This window comes from Orussus abietinus, unplaced genomic scaffold (genome assembly GCF_000612105.2).
Source record: "Orussus abietinus isolate OABI.00-Male unplaced genomic scaffold, Oabi_2.0 scaffold20, whole genome shotgun sequence".
NCBI classification, from domain to species: domain Eukaryota; kingdom Metazoa; phylum Arthropoda; class Insecta; order Hymenoptera; family Orussidae; genus Orussus; species Orussus abietinus.
This window is the reverse complement of record NW_019394282.1, coordinates 1204556-1223082: the sequence shown is the minus strand read 5'-3', so window position 1 is coordinate 1223082 and position 18527 is coordinate 1204556. Positions and strand designations below refer to the sequence as shown.

The 18527-nt window shown below is 40.3% G+C and overlaps 1 protein-coding gene across 1 annotated transcript in view; it reads left to right on the top strand.

The window, feature by feature from the left end:
• Nucleotides 1-18527, top strand: part of LOC105694485 (basement membrane-specific heparan sulfate proteoglycan core protein) — a 160569-nt gene that overhangs the window by 118917 nt on the left and 23125 nt on the right. Inside the window, exons 16-23 of the mRNA XM_023434954.1 lie at nt 1349-1465; nt 3981-4142; nt 5694-5840; nt 7535-7651; nt 10203-10310; nt 11026-11178; nt 17768-17875; nt 18020-18190. Coding sequence (XP_023290722.1) covers nt 1349-1465; nt 3981-4142; nt 5694-5840; nt 7535-7651; nt 10203-10310; nt 11026-11178; nt 17768-17875; nt 18020-18190 — 1083 coding nt within the window. The remainder of the gene's footprint in view (nt 1-1348; nt 1466-3980; nt 4143-5693; nt 5841-7534; nt 7652-10202; nt 10311-11025; nt 11179-17767; nt 17876-18019; nt 18191-18527) is intronic.

Genomic DNA, 18527 nt, shown 5'->3' with positions numbered 1-18527 from the left:
AAATGAACCGAGAGGCGCTCCAAATTTTAGGTTAGGTGGTTTTCCAGTCCCTTCAGAGATTTCCCACGTCGTAACGTCTTTTCTGGACTTCTAAGGAAACCTCGACGCGTAGATTTCCCAACTGCGGAAGAAAAAGGACGGAAAACCGATACCGAGAAACTCATCCACGAGACATAACCTATACACCTGCCGGGATCCCTTCGGTGTATCAAACTGTGAAAACGAGCAGGGCAATAAAACTTGCTCCCCTGACCGGTATTACGGTGTCTTGCCGAGAAGATGAAATACGAGAGCCGATACTCCTGAAAGGAGCGTCCTAAAGTCCGGAGACCCTGAAGAAAACGAAGAGCAGAATCCTTCGCCACCGACGGCGTTGAAAAACGAGAATCGCCGGATGGGGAGGAAATTTTAGAAAATCCGCAAAAACCTCGTTTCTTATATTATTCACAAATGTATCATCCCCTTTTATCCATAAACAGTCCAAGAGAAAAATTAAGAGAGCTTGAAGGAAGAACAAAGTCTGAAATTTCAAGAAATCCGCCATCTACATGTTTTGCCCTTTTCTATAAACGCTTAAAAAAGCACGTCATCCTCTGAATGATGCCGAAGGAACGAGTCTCCACAAACAGGCTTCCTAAACCAGGAAAAGTCTGAAAAGGAGGAAATAATGAGTCCCTCTTAAGGTATAGACGCCCAGAAGTCGAAGGATAATGGAAATGCTGGGATTTCTTCACCGCGAAAGAAGAACAACTGGCGGCCAGAGGCCAAAGTGTTAATCCACGTGTTAACTGCGATTAATTTAGAGATTCTCTTTGACGAAATTTCTTCACAAGCTCGCCTCTCATCGTCATTAAAACACAAAATCGTACCCACACTCACTATAAGGGCTCCGCGAACCTCCATTGTACATACGCGCCATGTTAAAGGCTTTTTGTGTATTGTTAGTGAGGCCCGTAATGACTGGTCCCATTTCGGACCTTTGATCAGGACGGTGCTTTCCATGTGTTAACTCTCCCTTTCGAGTTTTCCGCCTAAACTGCTTTAAACGTTCTATATTCATAGCTTGCATCCGGCCCGAATCGCTCGCTTGCATTTACAGCGGTCCGCCATCTTGGACAGTCTTTCAGCCCCGATTTTCGCGATTTATTTTCCTCCGATTTAAATGAATTAACACGAATCAGTAACAGCCGTTTCCAGCTGTCGATTCTCGGAAAAATTCCATTTTCCCGCGGGATTTGTCGTTGATTTTTAATATCGGTTCTTTGGCTGCCTGTCCAATATGTCGGCCGTTGTTAATGGGAGCGACGTGATCGGTCGGAGGGCCTTTTTTTATCCATGGGTCCCGTAGGTTTGGCTCCGTGTCCCTCTATGGACTTCACCTGTGGAGATGGCTCTTGCATACCGAACAGCTCGGTCTGCGACGGATTCGACGACTGCCCCATGGCAGAAGACGAACTTCACTGTGGTATTTAGTTACTTCCTCCCCTTCACGCCATGATTTTCGATGTAGGAGGGACTAAAAATCCGCCACAATCAATTAAGTCGCGTTTTCGAGATCCACGGTCGTGTTAAAAAATAGAAAAACCCCTAAGATGGCCCAATCAATATTTTAAGAACCATAGAATTATATTTCGATGAGGCCGCGCGACATGTCTTGTGCAGGCGATGGCGTTGAAGTCACTCCGGCATCGAATCTCTGCCCTCGCTTCGCTCTCCGTAAAGTAGTTAAATCTCCTCGTCGGACCTATGATTTTCAAAATAAAAAATACACTTGCATTCCATGGAGTTCCTTGAAAATACATAATTTTTATATCGTGTGCCCGTCGATGATTTAATTGTTAATTAATTAAGTCATTGAAATAGCCAGATTGTAGGTCCGATGAGGTGTGGACTGTTTCGACTTTTATCGACAAAATCGAGGTTGAAACCGACCCTTCGTGTAAATATATCCTTTTCTATTAACGACTTGTCCTAATCCATGGAAAATGTATCGCCTTCTCGACGGAACCGAAATATTCAATAACCTCGTTAACTACGGCGCGTTAACAATAGAATTATTCCTACCGATCTATCGGCTGTAATAACTGCGTGTCGTCTTTAAAATTTAAATCTATTCAATGGAATCATGTCATGCGAGGCAAGGTTGAAACCTACACCTCTCTAGCTGACTCCATTCCTATTTTATCGGCGCAGCTAAATCCAACCTCGATAAATCAAACATTAATTCAATCGAGATGACGCAAGTTTGGATTTCTGCAATTCAAAGATAACAAACATCGTGTCATCGGATGTGTTCCAGTGCTTAATGATATCAGAAGTGGATTCATTAGCTCGATATCCTTGGCCATTCTGCATATACATAACACACACACTTAGTGTTGAATTTTAATAATTCAAGGAATGAATAAAATCCCGTAATATTTACCGCATTTTTATCGCGCCATATTTTGCCGTTACAGTTATGTCGTTACCTTTAAAACAGTGAGAAATCGACTGATCGAAGTGAGAAATATGCGATACTAAAAAGCGTGCTAAAAAGCACCGCCCAACAAAAGGTACTCTTAAGGCCGCTCGTTAACGAGGTTATGACAGCTTAATAACCGAGTACGGTCACTCGATTTGCATGAAGTATCGGGAATGTACCTTCACCCCACCCCGAATAATCTGGAGAAGGAAACCCTTCCTACTTCTATTTAGAAACTTCCTTCCCTGTACATAACCTCGAAGAGTGTACAACCATTTAAAAAGACTCGCTTGGAAAATATAAAAAGTGACCCCGAATCGCGTAAGACCATTCAACGTCTTCAGCGGTTATGTTGAAAAACATGAATTAGACTCTGTAATGTTCGCTTCTCTTCTTACTATCGATCTACGTATTAATTACCAAGTAGTGTACCTGTAATATTAACTTCTGAAGTAGAGCCTGTCCATTTCGCGTATCTACCCTCCCCGTATTCTCTTATACAGAAGTCTTGCATTAACAGTTCTGTAAATATTTCCACAGTTTCCGTAATTAGGGGAAATAATTCCCAATTAACCCGTAGTTGAAAACTGGGAAGAACGTGATTTTAAAAGAGTATCTCATATCGTCTCGCTCGCATCCACTCTACATCCATTTATCGACACGATTGTACTGCATATGAACGATATGACTGAAATATCGACCTTAAAAAACCGGAAAATTGTCAATTATTTGACATTTCAAATCTACCGCAATTTTTTTCCGAGAACTAGAAATGTTTCTTGACACCAGTACCATACTCTTCACCGCAACACCTCGTAGAAATTATTTTCTTAACCGGACAGGATCCTCCTTTCGGGAAAAAAAAATTCATATCGGAAGGCCGAGTCCCCCAAAATCTGCGCCCTTGAAATTTTGATAAACTTTAAACTTTCCCAGGAAAAATTGTGGGAAAAAGTTAGAACCATCCATTTCTCCAGACCCTCTGTGAAATGACAATTCCTCTAACGAACCCCATTGACACGTTAAGCCGGACCTGCGACAGAAAAGCGCTGAACAAATGTCTCATCCCGACCGTCCCTGAAAGACTCGTGAAGACGCTCCTTAAGGGGATGCAAAAGTGGCATCTGAGGGGTCCCAAACTCTGCCAAATCGTTTCAAGCTTCACAACCTGAATACAAAAACTACAAAGAAGATCCTGACGCCCATGAAATTTCATTTTCGTACACAAAATTTTGAAAATATCTATAAACAAATTAAAAAAAAATTGCAATTCCATGAGTGTCAGGATCTTCTTTGTAGTCTCCATATCCACGGGATAAAGTTTGAAACGATTCGCTGCACCCAGTTCAGAAAAAAGTTCCATAGAGACCTCTGACGCCACTTTCACGTCACCTTAATGCTTCTAAAGGACCTGAGAGTCCATTTTTTTTTTTCTTTCCCTTGAAATCGAGAAATCCACCCTTCTCTAGCTGTGGCTTATGCTTCATGTCTTCTGCGAATTTTGTGCCGTGAACAGAACGAGGTTGCACCCTCACGCAGTTCGAATGCGCCAGCGGGGGAAAATGCATCGAAGGGGTCTACAGGTGTGACGGTCATTGGGATTGTCCTGATCGCAGCGACGAGAAGTCCTGTCCTTCCAGGACTAACGAAACCGCTGTGCACATCGGCTCGCCGACCAGTACGCCATTTTTTAAATAATCAATCCCCGAAAAACGCCTCTCCTCGTGTCCACGAGACGCTAATTGCATTGACTGTATTTATTACTGCGATCGATGATTAGATTTCCTCTTCATATTTAACATTTCAACGTTATAAAAAATTGAAAATGAAGATACGGAGGTGTAATAACACTCTTCTCAAATATGGAAGTCAGAGGCCACGAGGATATGTGCCCATAATTATGAAAGTGGTCTAAGTCAAAATTGAAAAAAAAAAAATGAGTATCAGTTATTTCACGCCACATTATTTCAAACGAAATTAATTCAATGTAATTTCGAAACAACAAATATATGACTTAGACCACTTTCATAATTATGGGCACATATCAAGAAATCCGATGGCGTTCCGCGCCAAATACATAAATGACCGGATATAAGTGCTAAAGACGTAATTGCAAAAATTTTCATTATTTCGATCGATTAATTCGAGAAAGAGTATTTTCCGCAGAATTCGGGATAAACTTCGCAGGAATGATCGTATTGTCTGAATTGATTGAAATAATGCAGGGATCATCTGCGGAGGTTAACCTCGACGGGAAATATTATTACTGAAATCGTTTGATTGAAGTAATGGAAATTTATTAACTAGCTCTTCTAGATCGGATCTCGATATCTCGGCATGTAAAATATTCTCCACTTCGACGTTTCAATTTTGGAACCCTTTTCTCGAGAGAGAGAATGGTGAACAATTCACGAGGAAAGGCGCGTTGCTAATTCGATTTCGGATTTTGGAGATCGTTCAAAATTCCAAAGCGGAAACCACTGCAGCTTGCAGCTCCGGAAATAAACTTATTTCTCGGCGGCATTTTTAGCCGGCTCGAAATGGCCCAGTAATTGCGAAATCGATCCCTCGCGGTTCCCGCGGAATCGATTTTCGCGAATCGACCCCCGGTGGGTTCTCGCTTGTCCTGGCTTTGTCCTCGGAAGCTTTCGAAGCTCCTGCTTCGAACCTTGTGACTTTGGCTACCCGATAACAAATGCGATGACACCTGAACGGAATTGCCCGAGCAGTTTACCTGAAAAATTTAAGGGAGAGTCAAAGTGTCAACTCTGAATCGCGTGACACTTTCCTCCAAACCGAATGCACCGAATCGTTTCAAACTTTGCAATATAAAAATAGAGGACACAAGGAAGGTCCTGAGACTCATGAAATTTCCATTTCTTTACAATTTCTTCCTAGGTATTTTAAAAATACCTCATAGAAAATGAAATTTCATGAGTGTCGGGACCTTCCTTATAGTCTCCATGTTCACGTTGTAATGTTTGAAACGACTCGGTACACCCAGTTTGGAGATAAGTGTCATGAGCGATTGACATGGCATTTTCACATCCCCTTAATGTTACGAAAATCTAAGAAAATTATTATTGCGTATATTGTTATTTTCAAAGTCACCGGGTGGGTTCATCAAAGTGACAAAGCCGGGCAATGAGGTCTCAGGGTGTCATCGCACGTTTTAAGGGTGCTTTGTGTGCTTTTATCCGAAACATCCTTCGACTATGTGTGCAAGTAGACCCGCCATGGCCAGCCTGGGTGGTAGACAGATCGGAGTGCGATCCCGAGACGAAAATGCGATGTGACAACGGACAATGTCTACTTCGGCAGCGAAAGTGCGACGGCATTATCCACTGCCTCGATGGCAGTGACGAACGGGGCTGTGGTAAGAGCTTAAAATAGTCGCCATTTTGTCGATATCGTATTTGTCGCAAACCACTGCCCCTGGAAAAACCCCCCTCCCAAAGAAAAATCACCATTACCTCGGTAAACTTACCCATTTCCAAACGTTTCGTGAAATTTCTCCTACATGACTCCTCCTGACAAAATCAATTGCAAATAATTAATTTCCCCTAGAAAGTGATTTTTTCGCTCAGGGTGCGTTTCTTATGGAAAAACAAAAAGGCGCCGAGCTTTCGTCGACTTTCCCGAATAAATTGGATAAATTGCGAGGGATTTAATTTCTTTCTTTTATTTTTTTTTATTCGGTTACTATTACTTTTTATCACGAAATGCGGTTTTTTAACGAGCAAGGATACGTCACGTGCAATTAGGGAGCTTTCTTCGGAGTTTTCGAAAATGGCGTCTTCCCGGAAGTCTCGTCGAAATGTCGCGAAGGAACCCAAAACCGAGCAATAACGAATGACGATAACGAGAAACGTAGTAACGACCGTATACAGGGAGCTTGTATTACGGACAAATTGCGGTGTACTTCGGCCTTATGTCGTGTTCGCTTGTAATTTCGTGCACGCGGAACGGCGTTTACATGAAACGCGCACAAAACATTTCCGCGTGCACGACTCAATCCCGACCCGATGTACATGCGGTTGCTTGCATCGGTAAATGTTTTTTTTAATTTTCCCACGTTGCATTTTCCACCGATCGTGGCCAGTGAAGTCGGCGAAAGCTCCGATTTAATTGAATCTGGCCCTCGACGGAGGAGAGAAACGCGCACATAACCTATATTCGAATAACTCCGTCGCGCCTAAAAATTCAAACTCGTTGTAATAATTTTTAATCTCGACATTAGGCCTCATTAAGACCTAGAGAGTACTCATACAGATGTATTAAGACTCTTTAAATGCCCTGAATATTAGAAATGTAGAGGACGAAAACCTCACTCGAGGCTCCCAGATTCGATCGAGCGTATTTGTCGCGAAACTCATCCGAGTCTCTTTACGCGATTCATCCCTCCTGATTATGTCACGTTCTTCGAAAAGTCCTGCGGAAAAATCGAGCTGAACTTTTCAAACTACCTGATGTGTCCTCCTAGACCTCAATTTAAGCCGAAAAGCTGCGCTTTTGTCGCATCGTTGTCCACCTTTATCAGAGTCCCCTCCTCGAGTCGATCAGGCTTAAGGCGATGTGAAAGCCACGTGAAAGAAGTCTCGTTTATGAAACTCTTCTCCGAATTCCATGCATCTAATCTGTCAAATTTACATGAAGGTCTCGAAACATTTTTCGGAAGAAAATTTTATATTTATCCCGAATGAGCAGAAAATGAAATTTCTTCGGAAAAATCCAATTTCCTGGGTTTTAAGACTCAGTAGGGCCTTCAGATTAAAATTTCAAATTATTCGCTGGTTTGGAGAAGTTTTATCGACTTTCATATATGTGCCCATAATTATGAAAGTGGTCTAAGTCGAAATTAAAAAAAAAAATGAGTATCATTTCACGCCATATTATTTCAAACGAAATTAATTCAATGTAATTTCGAAACAAAATATATATGAGTTAGACCACTTTCATAATTATGGGCACATATATATGGGACGCTTTCATAACACCTTAAGTCCCGGAAGCTGCCTCGTTGCGTTTTCGACGCTTTTCGTGAGCTTTCTTCGTGTCTATGTCGTAAAGGGGACTGCGCTACGGACGAGTGGAAGTGCGAGAACGGAGAATGTCTGCCGGAGAAGCAAAGATGCGACGGCGTTCCCCAATGTCCGGATGCATCGGACGAAACCGGATGTGGTAATTGTATGTGCTTCCGTTTTGCACGCTTCGTTTGAAATCTTGCCTGCGACCAATCAGCGCGCTCCTCGTTATCAGCGCCGCTTCTTAACGTATCATTTTCATATTCCAGGATTGGTGAACCGACATAAAAATCAATGAAATTTGGAAATTTTTGTAAAAATCGATCATTGCGGGAGAGGAAAAAAATATTCGTTGCGTGGCAAATTATTGAGAGAAAATTGTAAAAAAAAGAAGAAAATGGACGAGATTTAAGGATCAGGATTCGAAACGGTTCACGAATCCTGAGGAAGATTCGTTCATGCATCGTCCAGTAATCGAAAAGGATTTTCCCGAAATCGACATCTCCTGGTCTTGACTTTTGCACCTCATTAAACCCTCGGCAATCGCATGTGGATTTCCATAAATTTCTTGAAATTTTTACGCAGAGAAAACGGTGGCATTGAACCAAAGATGTATTTGTTAATAAGATTTTTCTTTGGTTAAATGAATTTTTTTCTCAGTGAAGCGCCGAATTTTCTTCACCTTTTGGATTCTACAATATCGAAGTCCCTGCACAGAGAAGACGCGATTTAGAATTAGTTATGCAAATTGCGGATTAATAATAACTACCTCGCATGTGTGTAGTTATCGAGCACAATTCCAAATCCATCGATTACACCCGGAAACGTGTCTGATGGAGAACGAACTAGGAAAACTGTTACATTTAACAATTATCCCTTCTATTTGCACGCCTCGCCTTGAAGAGCGGAATAATTAACTCGATTTCCCCAGACAATTACACGGTAATTACTTCGCGGGGAATGTCCACCTTTAGAAAATCGAAAAAGAAATAGATCTGCCGAAGAGATTGACACGTTTCCAAGATATTAAAAGTAAAGGTTTCTTTAAATCGCAAGACGATCGAGAATCTGCAATTAATTAAGAAATTAATTAAGCACTCGGCAATTCGTGCACTTTCACACGTAAAGCATGATTCCCATAAAAAGGACCACCGAATCGTTTATTATCCTTCTCTCTGTAACTAATAATTATTGTTTTTTTATAATACAAGGGCACTCTTATTTGGGACTTTATTTCATATAGGCGAATGAACCGAGTCCTGTAAATATAATAATTGATTTTACCACGATATTGCATAACAGATTGCACTATTTATCGTAATTCATGGTTCCAGCATATTTCCCATTTCATCAACCCTGGTAATTTATTTAATACAGATGTGTCGTCTGCACATTGCGGAATTAGAATTACGAACTTAGAGAGAAATCGAGAATTCTCTTCCGCGTGCATGCTGAAAACTTTTTGGGGAAAGAAATTAAGAAATTAGTCTCTTTTAGTCATCAAATGCTCTTCCGAAATTATTCACTGCGAAGATGGATTGCACCTGAGAAAATTACACGTGAAAAATATTTTTTTAATAGATAATCTCTCCTCTCACCTTGCGAAAAGAAAAAAGGAAAAACATAAATAGAAACAGTCTTCGTCAGTGCATGCCTCGAGATCAGCTGATCAGGGAAAACCTTATAGGATTTTTTCAGCACCTCCAAGAGCCTGCAGCACGGTTCCACGATAATAAAAACTGAACTTGTATTATTTCTAGCTGTTGTGCATCGAACCACCCTTTTTACAAAATCTCTCTCTCTCTTTCTCTCTCTCTTTCTATGTATTATACACTGTATTGCCACTTTCTGCACATAAGTCGTTTCCGAATAATTGTCTGTCTCTCCACAGGTTGCCTGACTGTACATAATATTCCCCGTGTCTTTTTATATACGTACTTCTTACCTGTACATATATGTAGATCTCTGTACCCACGAATTCTGCTCATCTATATGTACATAATCTAATTTTCCAAGATCGCCACTCGATTCTCGAAATCGCTCTCCTTATTTCTTATTTCCAGTAATTCTGACATCTTTTTTTTTCCCAGCTTTTTCACGTTTTNTTTTGACGTTTCGATATATATATAGAAAGACCCTTTCATATCACCTTAAGAATTACAACAATTTTTCTATTCCATCCCCAGAGACGACACTAGAGCGATCCCCATTTCGGGGTATTTTTCTGTCTCTCCCCTTTTCTGTTTTTAATTCCATACATTTTTTTTTTTATTCCATTTTCAGTTCCTATTTTCTTTCTCCTTACTTTTCATCGCAATTCCGGGAATCGAGTCCCGGGAGCGTTGCATGACAAAACGGCAAGGTGCGCCTCGATTCTCGGCAAGTATTCACTTTGAGAAGTTCGACCGGCGCAACTTTACGAGGCCCCGATTTGCCTCGAGCTGCATTTACGGGTCGCATTTAGAAAACTAATGAGCCTCGAGGTCTTCCGGTGGTGTTTATCCTTCCAAAGGAGGTTTATCGTCGACATCCTCCACCATACCGTCGAAAAACCCGGACGCGCCTCCGCCGCCGTCGAGGAACTCCTTGCCGGTTTCTCAGCCCTCTTCGACGCTATCTTTCTCCTCTTTCAATTTCTCTCATATTTCTTCTCAGTCTTCCCTCTTGCCCTGCCTTCTCCGTTATCGTTATCTCATACGATCCGATCGTTGCAGCCTGTCCGGATGGCCAACTGCCCTGTGACAATGGAGTGTGCATCATGAAGAGCTTTTTCTGCGACAACAACAAAGATTGCCACGACGGAAGCGACGAGAAAGACTGTCGTAAGAACCGATTTCGCAATGATAAATATTTATAAAACATTCAGTAAAAATTATACTTTATCCGGACAATATTTCAACGCTCTTCCACATTCAAATGGGACTTTTTATACATTTTTCTTCGATTTAACATGATTTCAAAAGTATCATACCCGTGATGTATTTACGCGCGAGGGTGTGTAACGGATGCATCATTTTTTTTTAATAATGAAAAAATATCTATAAAAATGATACCTTATCAGGACAATATNAGGGTGAGTAACGGATGCATTAATTTTTTTTTAATAATGAAAAAATATCTATAAAAATGATACCTTATCAGGACAATATTTCAACGCTCTTCCACGTTCAAATGGGACTTTTTATACATTTTTCCTCGATTTAACATGATTTCAAAAGTATCATACCCGTGATGTATTTACGCGCGAGGGTGAGTAACGGATGCATTATTTTTTTTTTAACAATGAAAAAATATCTATAAAAATGATACCTTATCAGGACAATATTTCAACGCTCTTCCACGTTCAAATGGGACTTTTTATAAATTTTTCTTCGATTTAACATGATTTCAAAAGTATCATACCCGTGATGTATTTACGCGCGAGGGTGTGTAACGGATGCATTATTCTTTTTTTAATAATGAAAAAATATGTATAAGAGCGAGATGTCGAGTTTTTTTAATTATTCAAGTTTGAGAGTAAAAAACGATATTTTTCAGCCTATCCTGGACCCGATCTGGAGTCTCGACCTGTTCATTGTCGAGAGGACGAATTCACCTGTCATGACCGTAGACAATGCGTGTCACGATCTGCAGTTTGCAATGGACAAGCCGACTGTCATGATTCCAGCGACGAACGCGACTGTCGCCGCGGTAAGTACTCCGACAACGAGTGCATTGACAGCTTAAACCAGAGTGCACATCACTTGCAATTAGCGTGCTTAGAGTACACCGTAGTTTGCGACCCGAAGTACCCGAGTCACTGCAAGACCAGCTGACTTTAACTCGCTCGCTGTCATACCCTCGAAATTGCGATGCACTTACAGCAAAGGACCCCTTGGTAGACCTCCGGCAAAAACCGAAATAAAAAAAAGAAAAATATATATAATAACCATATCAACAAAAATCTCTCCGGGGATACCCCGTATAAAAGCAGGAAATAATTTCCTGCTGGGAAGTCGACGTTAATCTATCGTCAGTATTATATGTGCCCATAATTATGAAAGTGGTCTGTCATATAATTTTTGTTTCGAAATTACATTGAATTAATTTCGTTTGAAATAATATGGCGTGAAATAACTGATAAACTCATTTTTTTTTTAATTTTGACTTAGACCACTTTCATAATTATGGGCACATATCCCGAAGTCGATATTAATAATTTAAAGGGACTCTTTTTTTTTATATATCAGTGATTTAAAGGGAAGATTTCTTTCCTCTGGTTCTCAATACAGCGGAAAATGATTTCTCTAGGAAAGTGGATATTAATTGTTTTATCCTGGATTTTATGGTGCATAGTCGGTATTAATAAATTGGAGCGGCTCGATGAGGGGTTTTTTTTTTCTTTTGTGAGGGGAAGTATTTTAAGCGGAAGTTGACAGTCTCGCTCGTGGAAAAAATAGACGAGGAACCGCAAGGTCGATCGCCGGTTTATCGCAATTCGTCGAGGCAACCTCTCGCCGGAAATAGACAAAATTCATAAATTATGCACGGCGACCCCGTTACACTCGCGATGCTGGTATCACTATGGATCGTAATTACCGCCACCGCTTTCATGTACTAGTCTTATTTACTCGATGCACCGTGTAGCCCAGGCCGACATGAGAAAACTGTGGCCCCGTGCACTTCCGAATCGAATAAAATGCAAAATTCCGCCGATAATTCCGGTGGAAATCACTCAACGTGTCGCGAAACTTATCGAGAGAAATTCTGAACATGTTACGGGGTGTAGAAACATTTCCATTCATCCAAGATAAATCTACCACATGAATGAAATTAGACTAGTCTAGGTATTTTGCAAATCTGTATAAATTCATCGGAGCAACGAGCCGCCTTAAAAGTTCTACTCTCGTATTTTCAAACAATTTTCACACCTTTCGAGAGAATGTCAAAAGCCACTCCAGACGCCATAAATGATAATCTGATATCGTAGCCTAGAAAATTTGATAAATTCTTATACATTCATCTACCGGCGAAAAGTGCGAAGAAACGCAAGAGGTCGCTTTTGGATTTTTTCTCTCGATTTTAATTCATCTCCACGTCTTCGATATAATTTAAAAAGCCGCTCCAAAGGCACTGAGAGAGACACAATAAATCTACCGTCTGATATCGTAGCCAAAAAGTAGAAAATTTCTACAGATTTTTATAAATCTCGGCATCTTGCCAAGAGAGCGAAGAAACGCAAAAAGTCGATCGCTGTTCGATTAATTCGTCAATTCTGGAGATGTCCTCTCCCTCGAAGTTCCTTTGAAATGATTCAAAGTCACTTGGAAAGTCAAGCTGGTTTACATTGAAATTTCGAAAAATGAACCGAGCGACCCCTCGCGTTAGCTTCGTCTTTTCCGGCCTGGAAAAGCGGAAAAGCGAATCGCTTTTCGGGAAAAGGTTCTCGAAAGTTTGGCCTCGCATCGTCGCCGAGGTTTTCGCTGTAAAATTGTTCTTCGGATTGGGTTACTTCTAGGTATAGAAGCTCCGGAGAAAAGCTCTCCGAGGGGCCAACCGGAGGAGCCCGGTACCAAAACTGGTACCAAAACCGGTACCAAAACCGACACCGAATCCGGTACCAAAACCCACATCGATTCCGGTACCAAAACCGACACCGATCCCGGTACCAAAACCAACACCCTGTACAGTCTCAGTACACCGAGGAGTTGCGCCACGGGCGATTTTGTATGTGCCGATGGCACTTGCATCCCCGAGGCTCATCACTGCGACCATTTCTACGATTGCCGCGACTTTACCGACGAACAGTACTGCTTCGGTTAGATCAAGAGTAGACCTCGACAATCTGGGGGCGAATCGCATCCTTTGGATCCCCTTCGAGGTGTATTGTCCCCATTTTCGTTTCCATCGCCCATTTTCACACCCTATTTTCAAAATCGGGAATTCCTTACTAAATAACTATAACCTTAAAAAAGGAGATTTCGATGATACGATACGTAAATCGGAATAAATTAAATATTCAATACAACCATTGCGCAGATATTCATAAACAATGTTAATTATTCAGGATCCAAGAAGGGAATTTTGATTACGTGATGCAGGGATTCTTTTTTTTTTTTAATTTATTTAAGGACATTTTTTATTAAATGGCGCGAAGAGATCTCGAAGAAATGATGTTTAATAGTTAACGTGGAAATGTCGATAGAAATACTTTCTTGAAGAATTAAATATTTTTATTATATGGAACTTTTTTAAGAGAATTCATTGTTCGATATTTCCCCCGGAACTTTTTTCGAATAAATTAAATATTCAATACAACCGTTGCGCAGATATTCATAAACAATGTTAAATATTCAGGATCCAAGGGAATTTCGATTACGTGATGCAGGGATTCCTTTTTTTTTTTCTTGAAGAATTAAACATTTTAATTATATGGAACTTTTTTTAAGAGAATTCATTGTTCGATATTTCCCCCGGGAACTTTTTTCAACTTTTGGTGTTAGTTTATCGATGACGTTTTGCGTTCCGGAGGAATTATTGATTGTCGACTGGGTATAGTGTCTAGATTTGTCCGAGATATTTAACGAAAGGTACTCGAGGTGGTTTTGTAATTTAAAAGTTGCAAGGTGGAAAAGTTTCGATGCCAAAAGTTCCGCACCCTCGTTCCCTTGCCATGGGTTGAGACATCTCGGTCGAGATATGCTAACGAAAGTTTATTTCCATTATTATGAAACGAAACGTGCTTCCGGAAGTTCATTCCGGAAAGATGCGACACGTGACTGACAAGGTGACGCTACCGAGCTTTGCATACCGAAATATGTCAGGCCAGTTCGTCTTAAATATTCAGAACGATGAATTAAATAGCGTTCTTCTAGCTCGACTCTATGGGAAATTATGAACACGAGAAGTGCTCCTTACCATGACATATTACACCATAAAAGACACTTCAAGCCTTGGCAAAATTTCCCTGACATATTTCTAACGTCGATCATGAACTCTCTCCCAAGATTTCCCTGAAAATCCTTCCGACATCCGAAATAAAAAAAAAAGATTCGAAGCATTCCCAAGATTTTCCCGAGACTTTTCTGACAGATCGTAGGAACGATTAAAAAAGTGTAACCAAAATAAAATGTTATTAAGATTTCCCTCAAATCAGCCATTTTCTTTTCTTCTTTCCCGATCCGCAAGAAATGATAAATCCCATTCTAAGGAAGAAAAAAAAAAATGACATACGTTCTGAAAGAAAGGCTCAAAATGTTATTAAGATTTCCCTCAAATCACCCATTTTCTTTTCTTCTTTCCCGATCCGCAAGAAATGATAAATCCCATTCTAAGGAAGAAAAAGAAAATGACATACGTTCTGAAAGAAAGGCTCAATTTCGTGCTGTCGATTTTCCCCCATTTTTCATATTTATTCGCGTTTATCCGGGGAATTGAAATTTTTCTCACGAGGTTTTAATAATTCTCCGCATTATTTAAATACACCTCGTCGGCCAGGGACCTTTTTAAAGCCCCAGATTCTCGTGGTATTACAAAAGTTTCTGTCCGTCAGTGTTAGCAAACCGATCTAGACGGTGTTTTGTAGGAGTTGATGTTAACTCGACGACTCGATTGGATTTCGAGACATTGGACTTCGATGTCGAAACCATTCGACCTTTTTCCCTCGATTTTATCGAGTCGATCGAGCGACGTTTCTATAATCTTTTTTCGGAGGCATTGCTGTGTTCAATTTTTCATAGTGCATCTCTGCCTGATATACCGATCGTTAGATTTCATTTTCTCGTAGGTAGACATCTCGACGGAAGTCTCTCCAAGTGTTTTTTACTCGCATCCACATACACGAGACGTGAATACACTTCCGATTTTGCACGTTTTATGCTCGTCATCATAATCGCCACGTTTAGAAGATCGGTCGGTTGTTTCGCTTCCTTTAGTTGAATTATCACCCTGCATAAAAAATAACGCGATATAATTTTTCTTCTGAAATTTAACGAGTCCTTTTTCCCACGGATTTTTTTTTTTTTTTTTTTTTTCATCCACCGGGTAAAGGGACATTCAGAATGTACATCTCGTTACGGTAGGGCTGTATCGCGAGAATGCAAATTAAAAAATAAACACTCGGGAGCAATTTTTGAGACGATGCTTATTAAATCAATTTTCCGACAAGGCCTTTGAAAGGAAGCGACGCAACCACCTTCGACTCCTACATGTTCTCTTCTTGCCTTGTCGCTAATTAATTAGCTTTGATCGTAGCTCGAGCAATATTGGTTTTCGTTTCGTTAATTCCCCTCCCCCCGCAGTTTCGGCGTTATCACTTTGCACCTTATGCATTTCATTTATCTTCACCCTAGACCGAAGTTATGTTTCGCCCCGTTTTCCACGGAACCTCCCACTTTTCCCTCCCGTTTTGCTTATAGCGATACTTGATTTGAGGCTGGCTGTAAAATGCACACCGCATATGACTATAAAATTTTATATCGTTTACAATGTTTATCAAATAATATTTGTATTGTCCCCATTTTCGTTTCCATCGCCCATTTTCACACCCTATTTTCAAAATCGGGAATTCCTTACTAAATAACTATAACCTTAAAAAAGGANTTTTGCTTATAGCGATACTTGATTTGAGGCTGGCTGTAAAATGCACACCGCATATGACTATAAAATTTTATATCGTTTACAATGTTTATCAAATAATATTTATATTTAAAAAGAAGGTATCCCAGGCGGACGGAATTCACGTTAACCCGAATCTCGGAATTTGGCATCCAATTTATTCCAGTTTAAGTGAAAATAATGAATATCGACGTGCGGAGATATTTTTCAAAGTCTCGTTACAGAGGGCCTAGACATGTTAAGAGATTATTTATTAATATTTTCGAAGGACTGTAAAACCTCGATTTTGCGCCTCGGCTTAACGTGAACGTCGAGCCGACCATGAGTTATAGATGTCGTAGAAAATAGTGATATTTGATTCATAAATCGTCCTCTTTATCTGCCGGGAGAGTTAGAAATGGCTCGGCTGCTGTCACGAAGAGCGAGCTTTATGGGAATTTTATGAATGCACGGCACAGAGAACGATATTCTGACTGTACACTAATTTCGCATACTCGGCCGGCCCTTTCCAGCTATCCGGATGTACTTTTCATGGGTGTACGCATACAACAAAGGTCTTGGAAAGTGTTCCTTTCTCCTCGGCGAAGTGCAAGGCGTTAGTTTCGCAATTGATCATAAATACAAAAAAAAAACAGTCAATGAACCAAAGAAATATTGCCGGAAAAATATTTTCATAATTCAAAGGACAATTACTTCCCTCGAATAAGCAGGAATAAATTTAACGCATTACGAGAATTCATTTCATTGCGAGTCAAATAATTATTCTTTGAATCTACAAAATATTCCTTTGGGTCTATGGATTCTTTTTTTCACGGGGTAACCGTATTGTAAAATCCGTCGTTTTATGTAAAAAAAAGCCAGATTTCATAATCCGGTTACATGCTGATTTGGCGTTAGGAGTTTATCAGTTCGTTTCTTCAATCTCGTATATGTGTGTCACGAGTGGACGGAGGCAGGACGGCCGCCATTTTGGACGCCACCTGTAAAAATGAAATTTAAAAGTCATACATCTTCCGTATCGATTTTCCACCTGCAGTACATCTACCTGTACGCGCATAAATGCATGCAAATTGGCTCGCAGCAGTGGTACCTTTTTTCCCGCAATTCTGCCGATTATTCGATTCGCGCGAGATTGTCGTAATTCGGTGATTATTAATTATTAACTCGTGCCTCTGTCTACGCGTTTAAGGTGATACGAAAATGGCGTCGAAAAGTTCTCGTTCACGAAATTTATCTCACAACTGGGTGTCACGCTTTACAATATTAATATTAAGGCTATAAGAAAAATCCTGCCGCCATAAAATTTCAACTTCAAAAATTTGTTTATAGAATTTTTTTTCCATTCGCCATAAAAAATGAAATTTCATGGGTGTCAGGACCTTCCTTACAGCCTCCACGTTTACGCAGTAAACTTTGACACGATTCGACACACTCATTTCGGCGAAATATTTCATGAAGGATTGACTCCTCCACTTTCATGTCGCCTTAAGAGTATGACGACGACGATTTTATTATCATATTGTCATTAAATGTTAGCTCATCGTTTAGTAAGTGACCAGTGCACTTGTGCCGATCCCCTGTATAGAGTCCGATTTTTCCTCTGTGATGTGCGAAGAGTCATTTTTTACACTTTTTCGAGCTTTCCGGGTCAATTTCATGAACGATGTCGCTTTTGTACTTGTAGGATGTACTCGAGATCAATTCCAATGTCGAAATGGCGATTGCGTGAGAGGGGACCAAAGGTGCAACAGGATCTACGAGTGCGACGACGGCTCTGACGAGGATAATTGTGGTATATTAATTATTACCCATAATGAAGAATTATTTTCTAACGAATTTCGGTACCAGGGATTAATAGATCATTTGTAGAGTTTATATGTATTATGTCGAATGGTTACGTGTTGTTAAACTATTAATTATGAATTAATAACACCAGGTCCACTGGAACCGAGTACCCCGAGACCGGAAGGACCAGGAACGCATCCTATGCCAGGTCGATGTCCTGCAGGACTTATCATGTGTGCATTTGACAAAAATTGCGTGCCTCATTCATCTTTGTGCAACGGAATTCCGGAATGCAGAGACGGATCCGACGAAGAGAACTGCGGTGAGTAAAAAATTAATCTCCCGAAATAAGCGACAATATAAGGGTACGCACTTGAGCGATTATGTATGTATTTGGCGCGAAGCTCTACCGAGCCTTTTGTCTCTACGACTTTATGCCGAGGAAACGAGATGGTACATTAATACAACATTATATAAATATGAAATAACATGAATACGTAAAAAAAAAACGAGGCAGTTGTTAGAAATCTATTTTAAATGTAGATCAATTAAAAAATGTCCTAGATTTATCCTGTTACCTTTGAAAATGATAAATTGTGACGATCTACATTATTTTTGAAAATGATAAATTGTGACGATCCTCATTATTTTTGAAAATG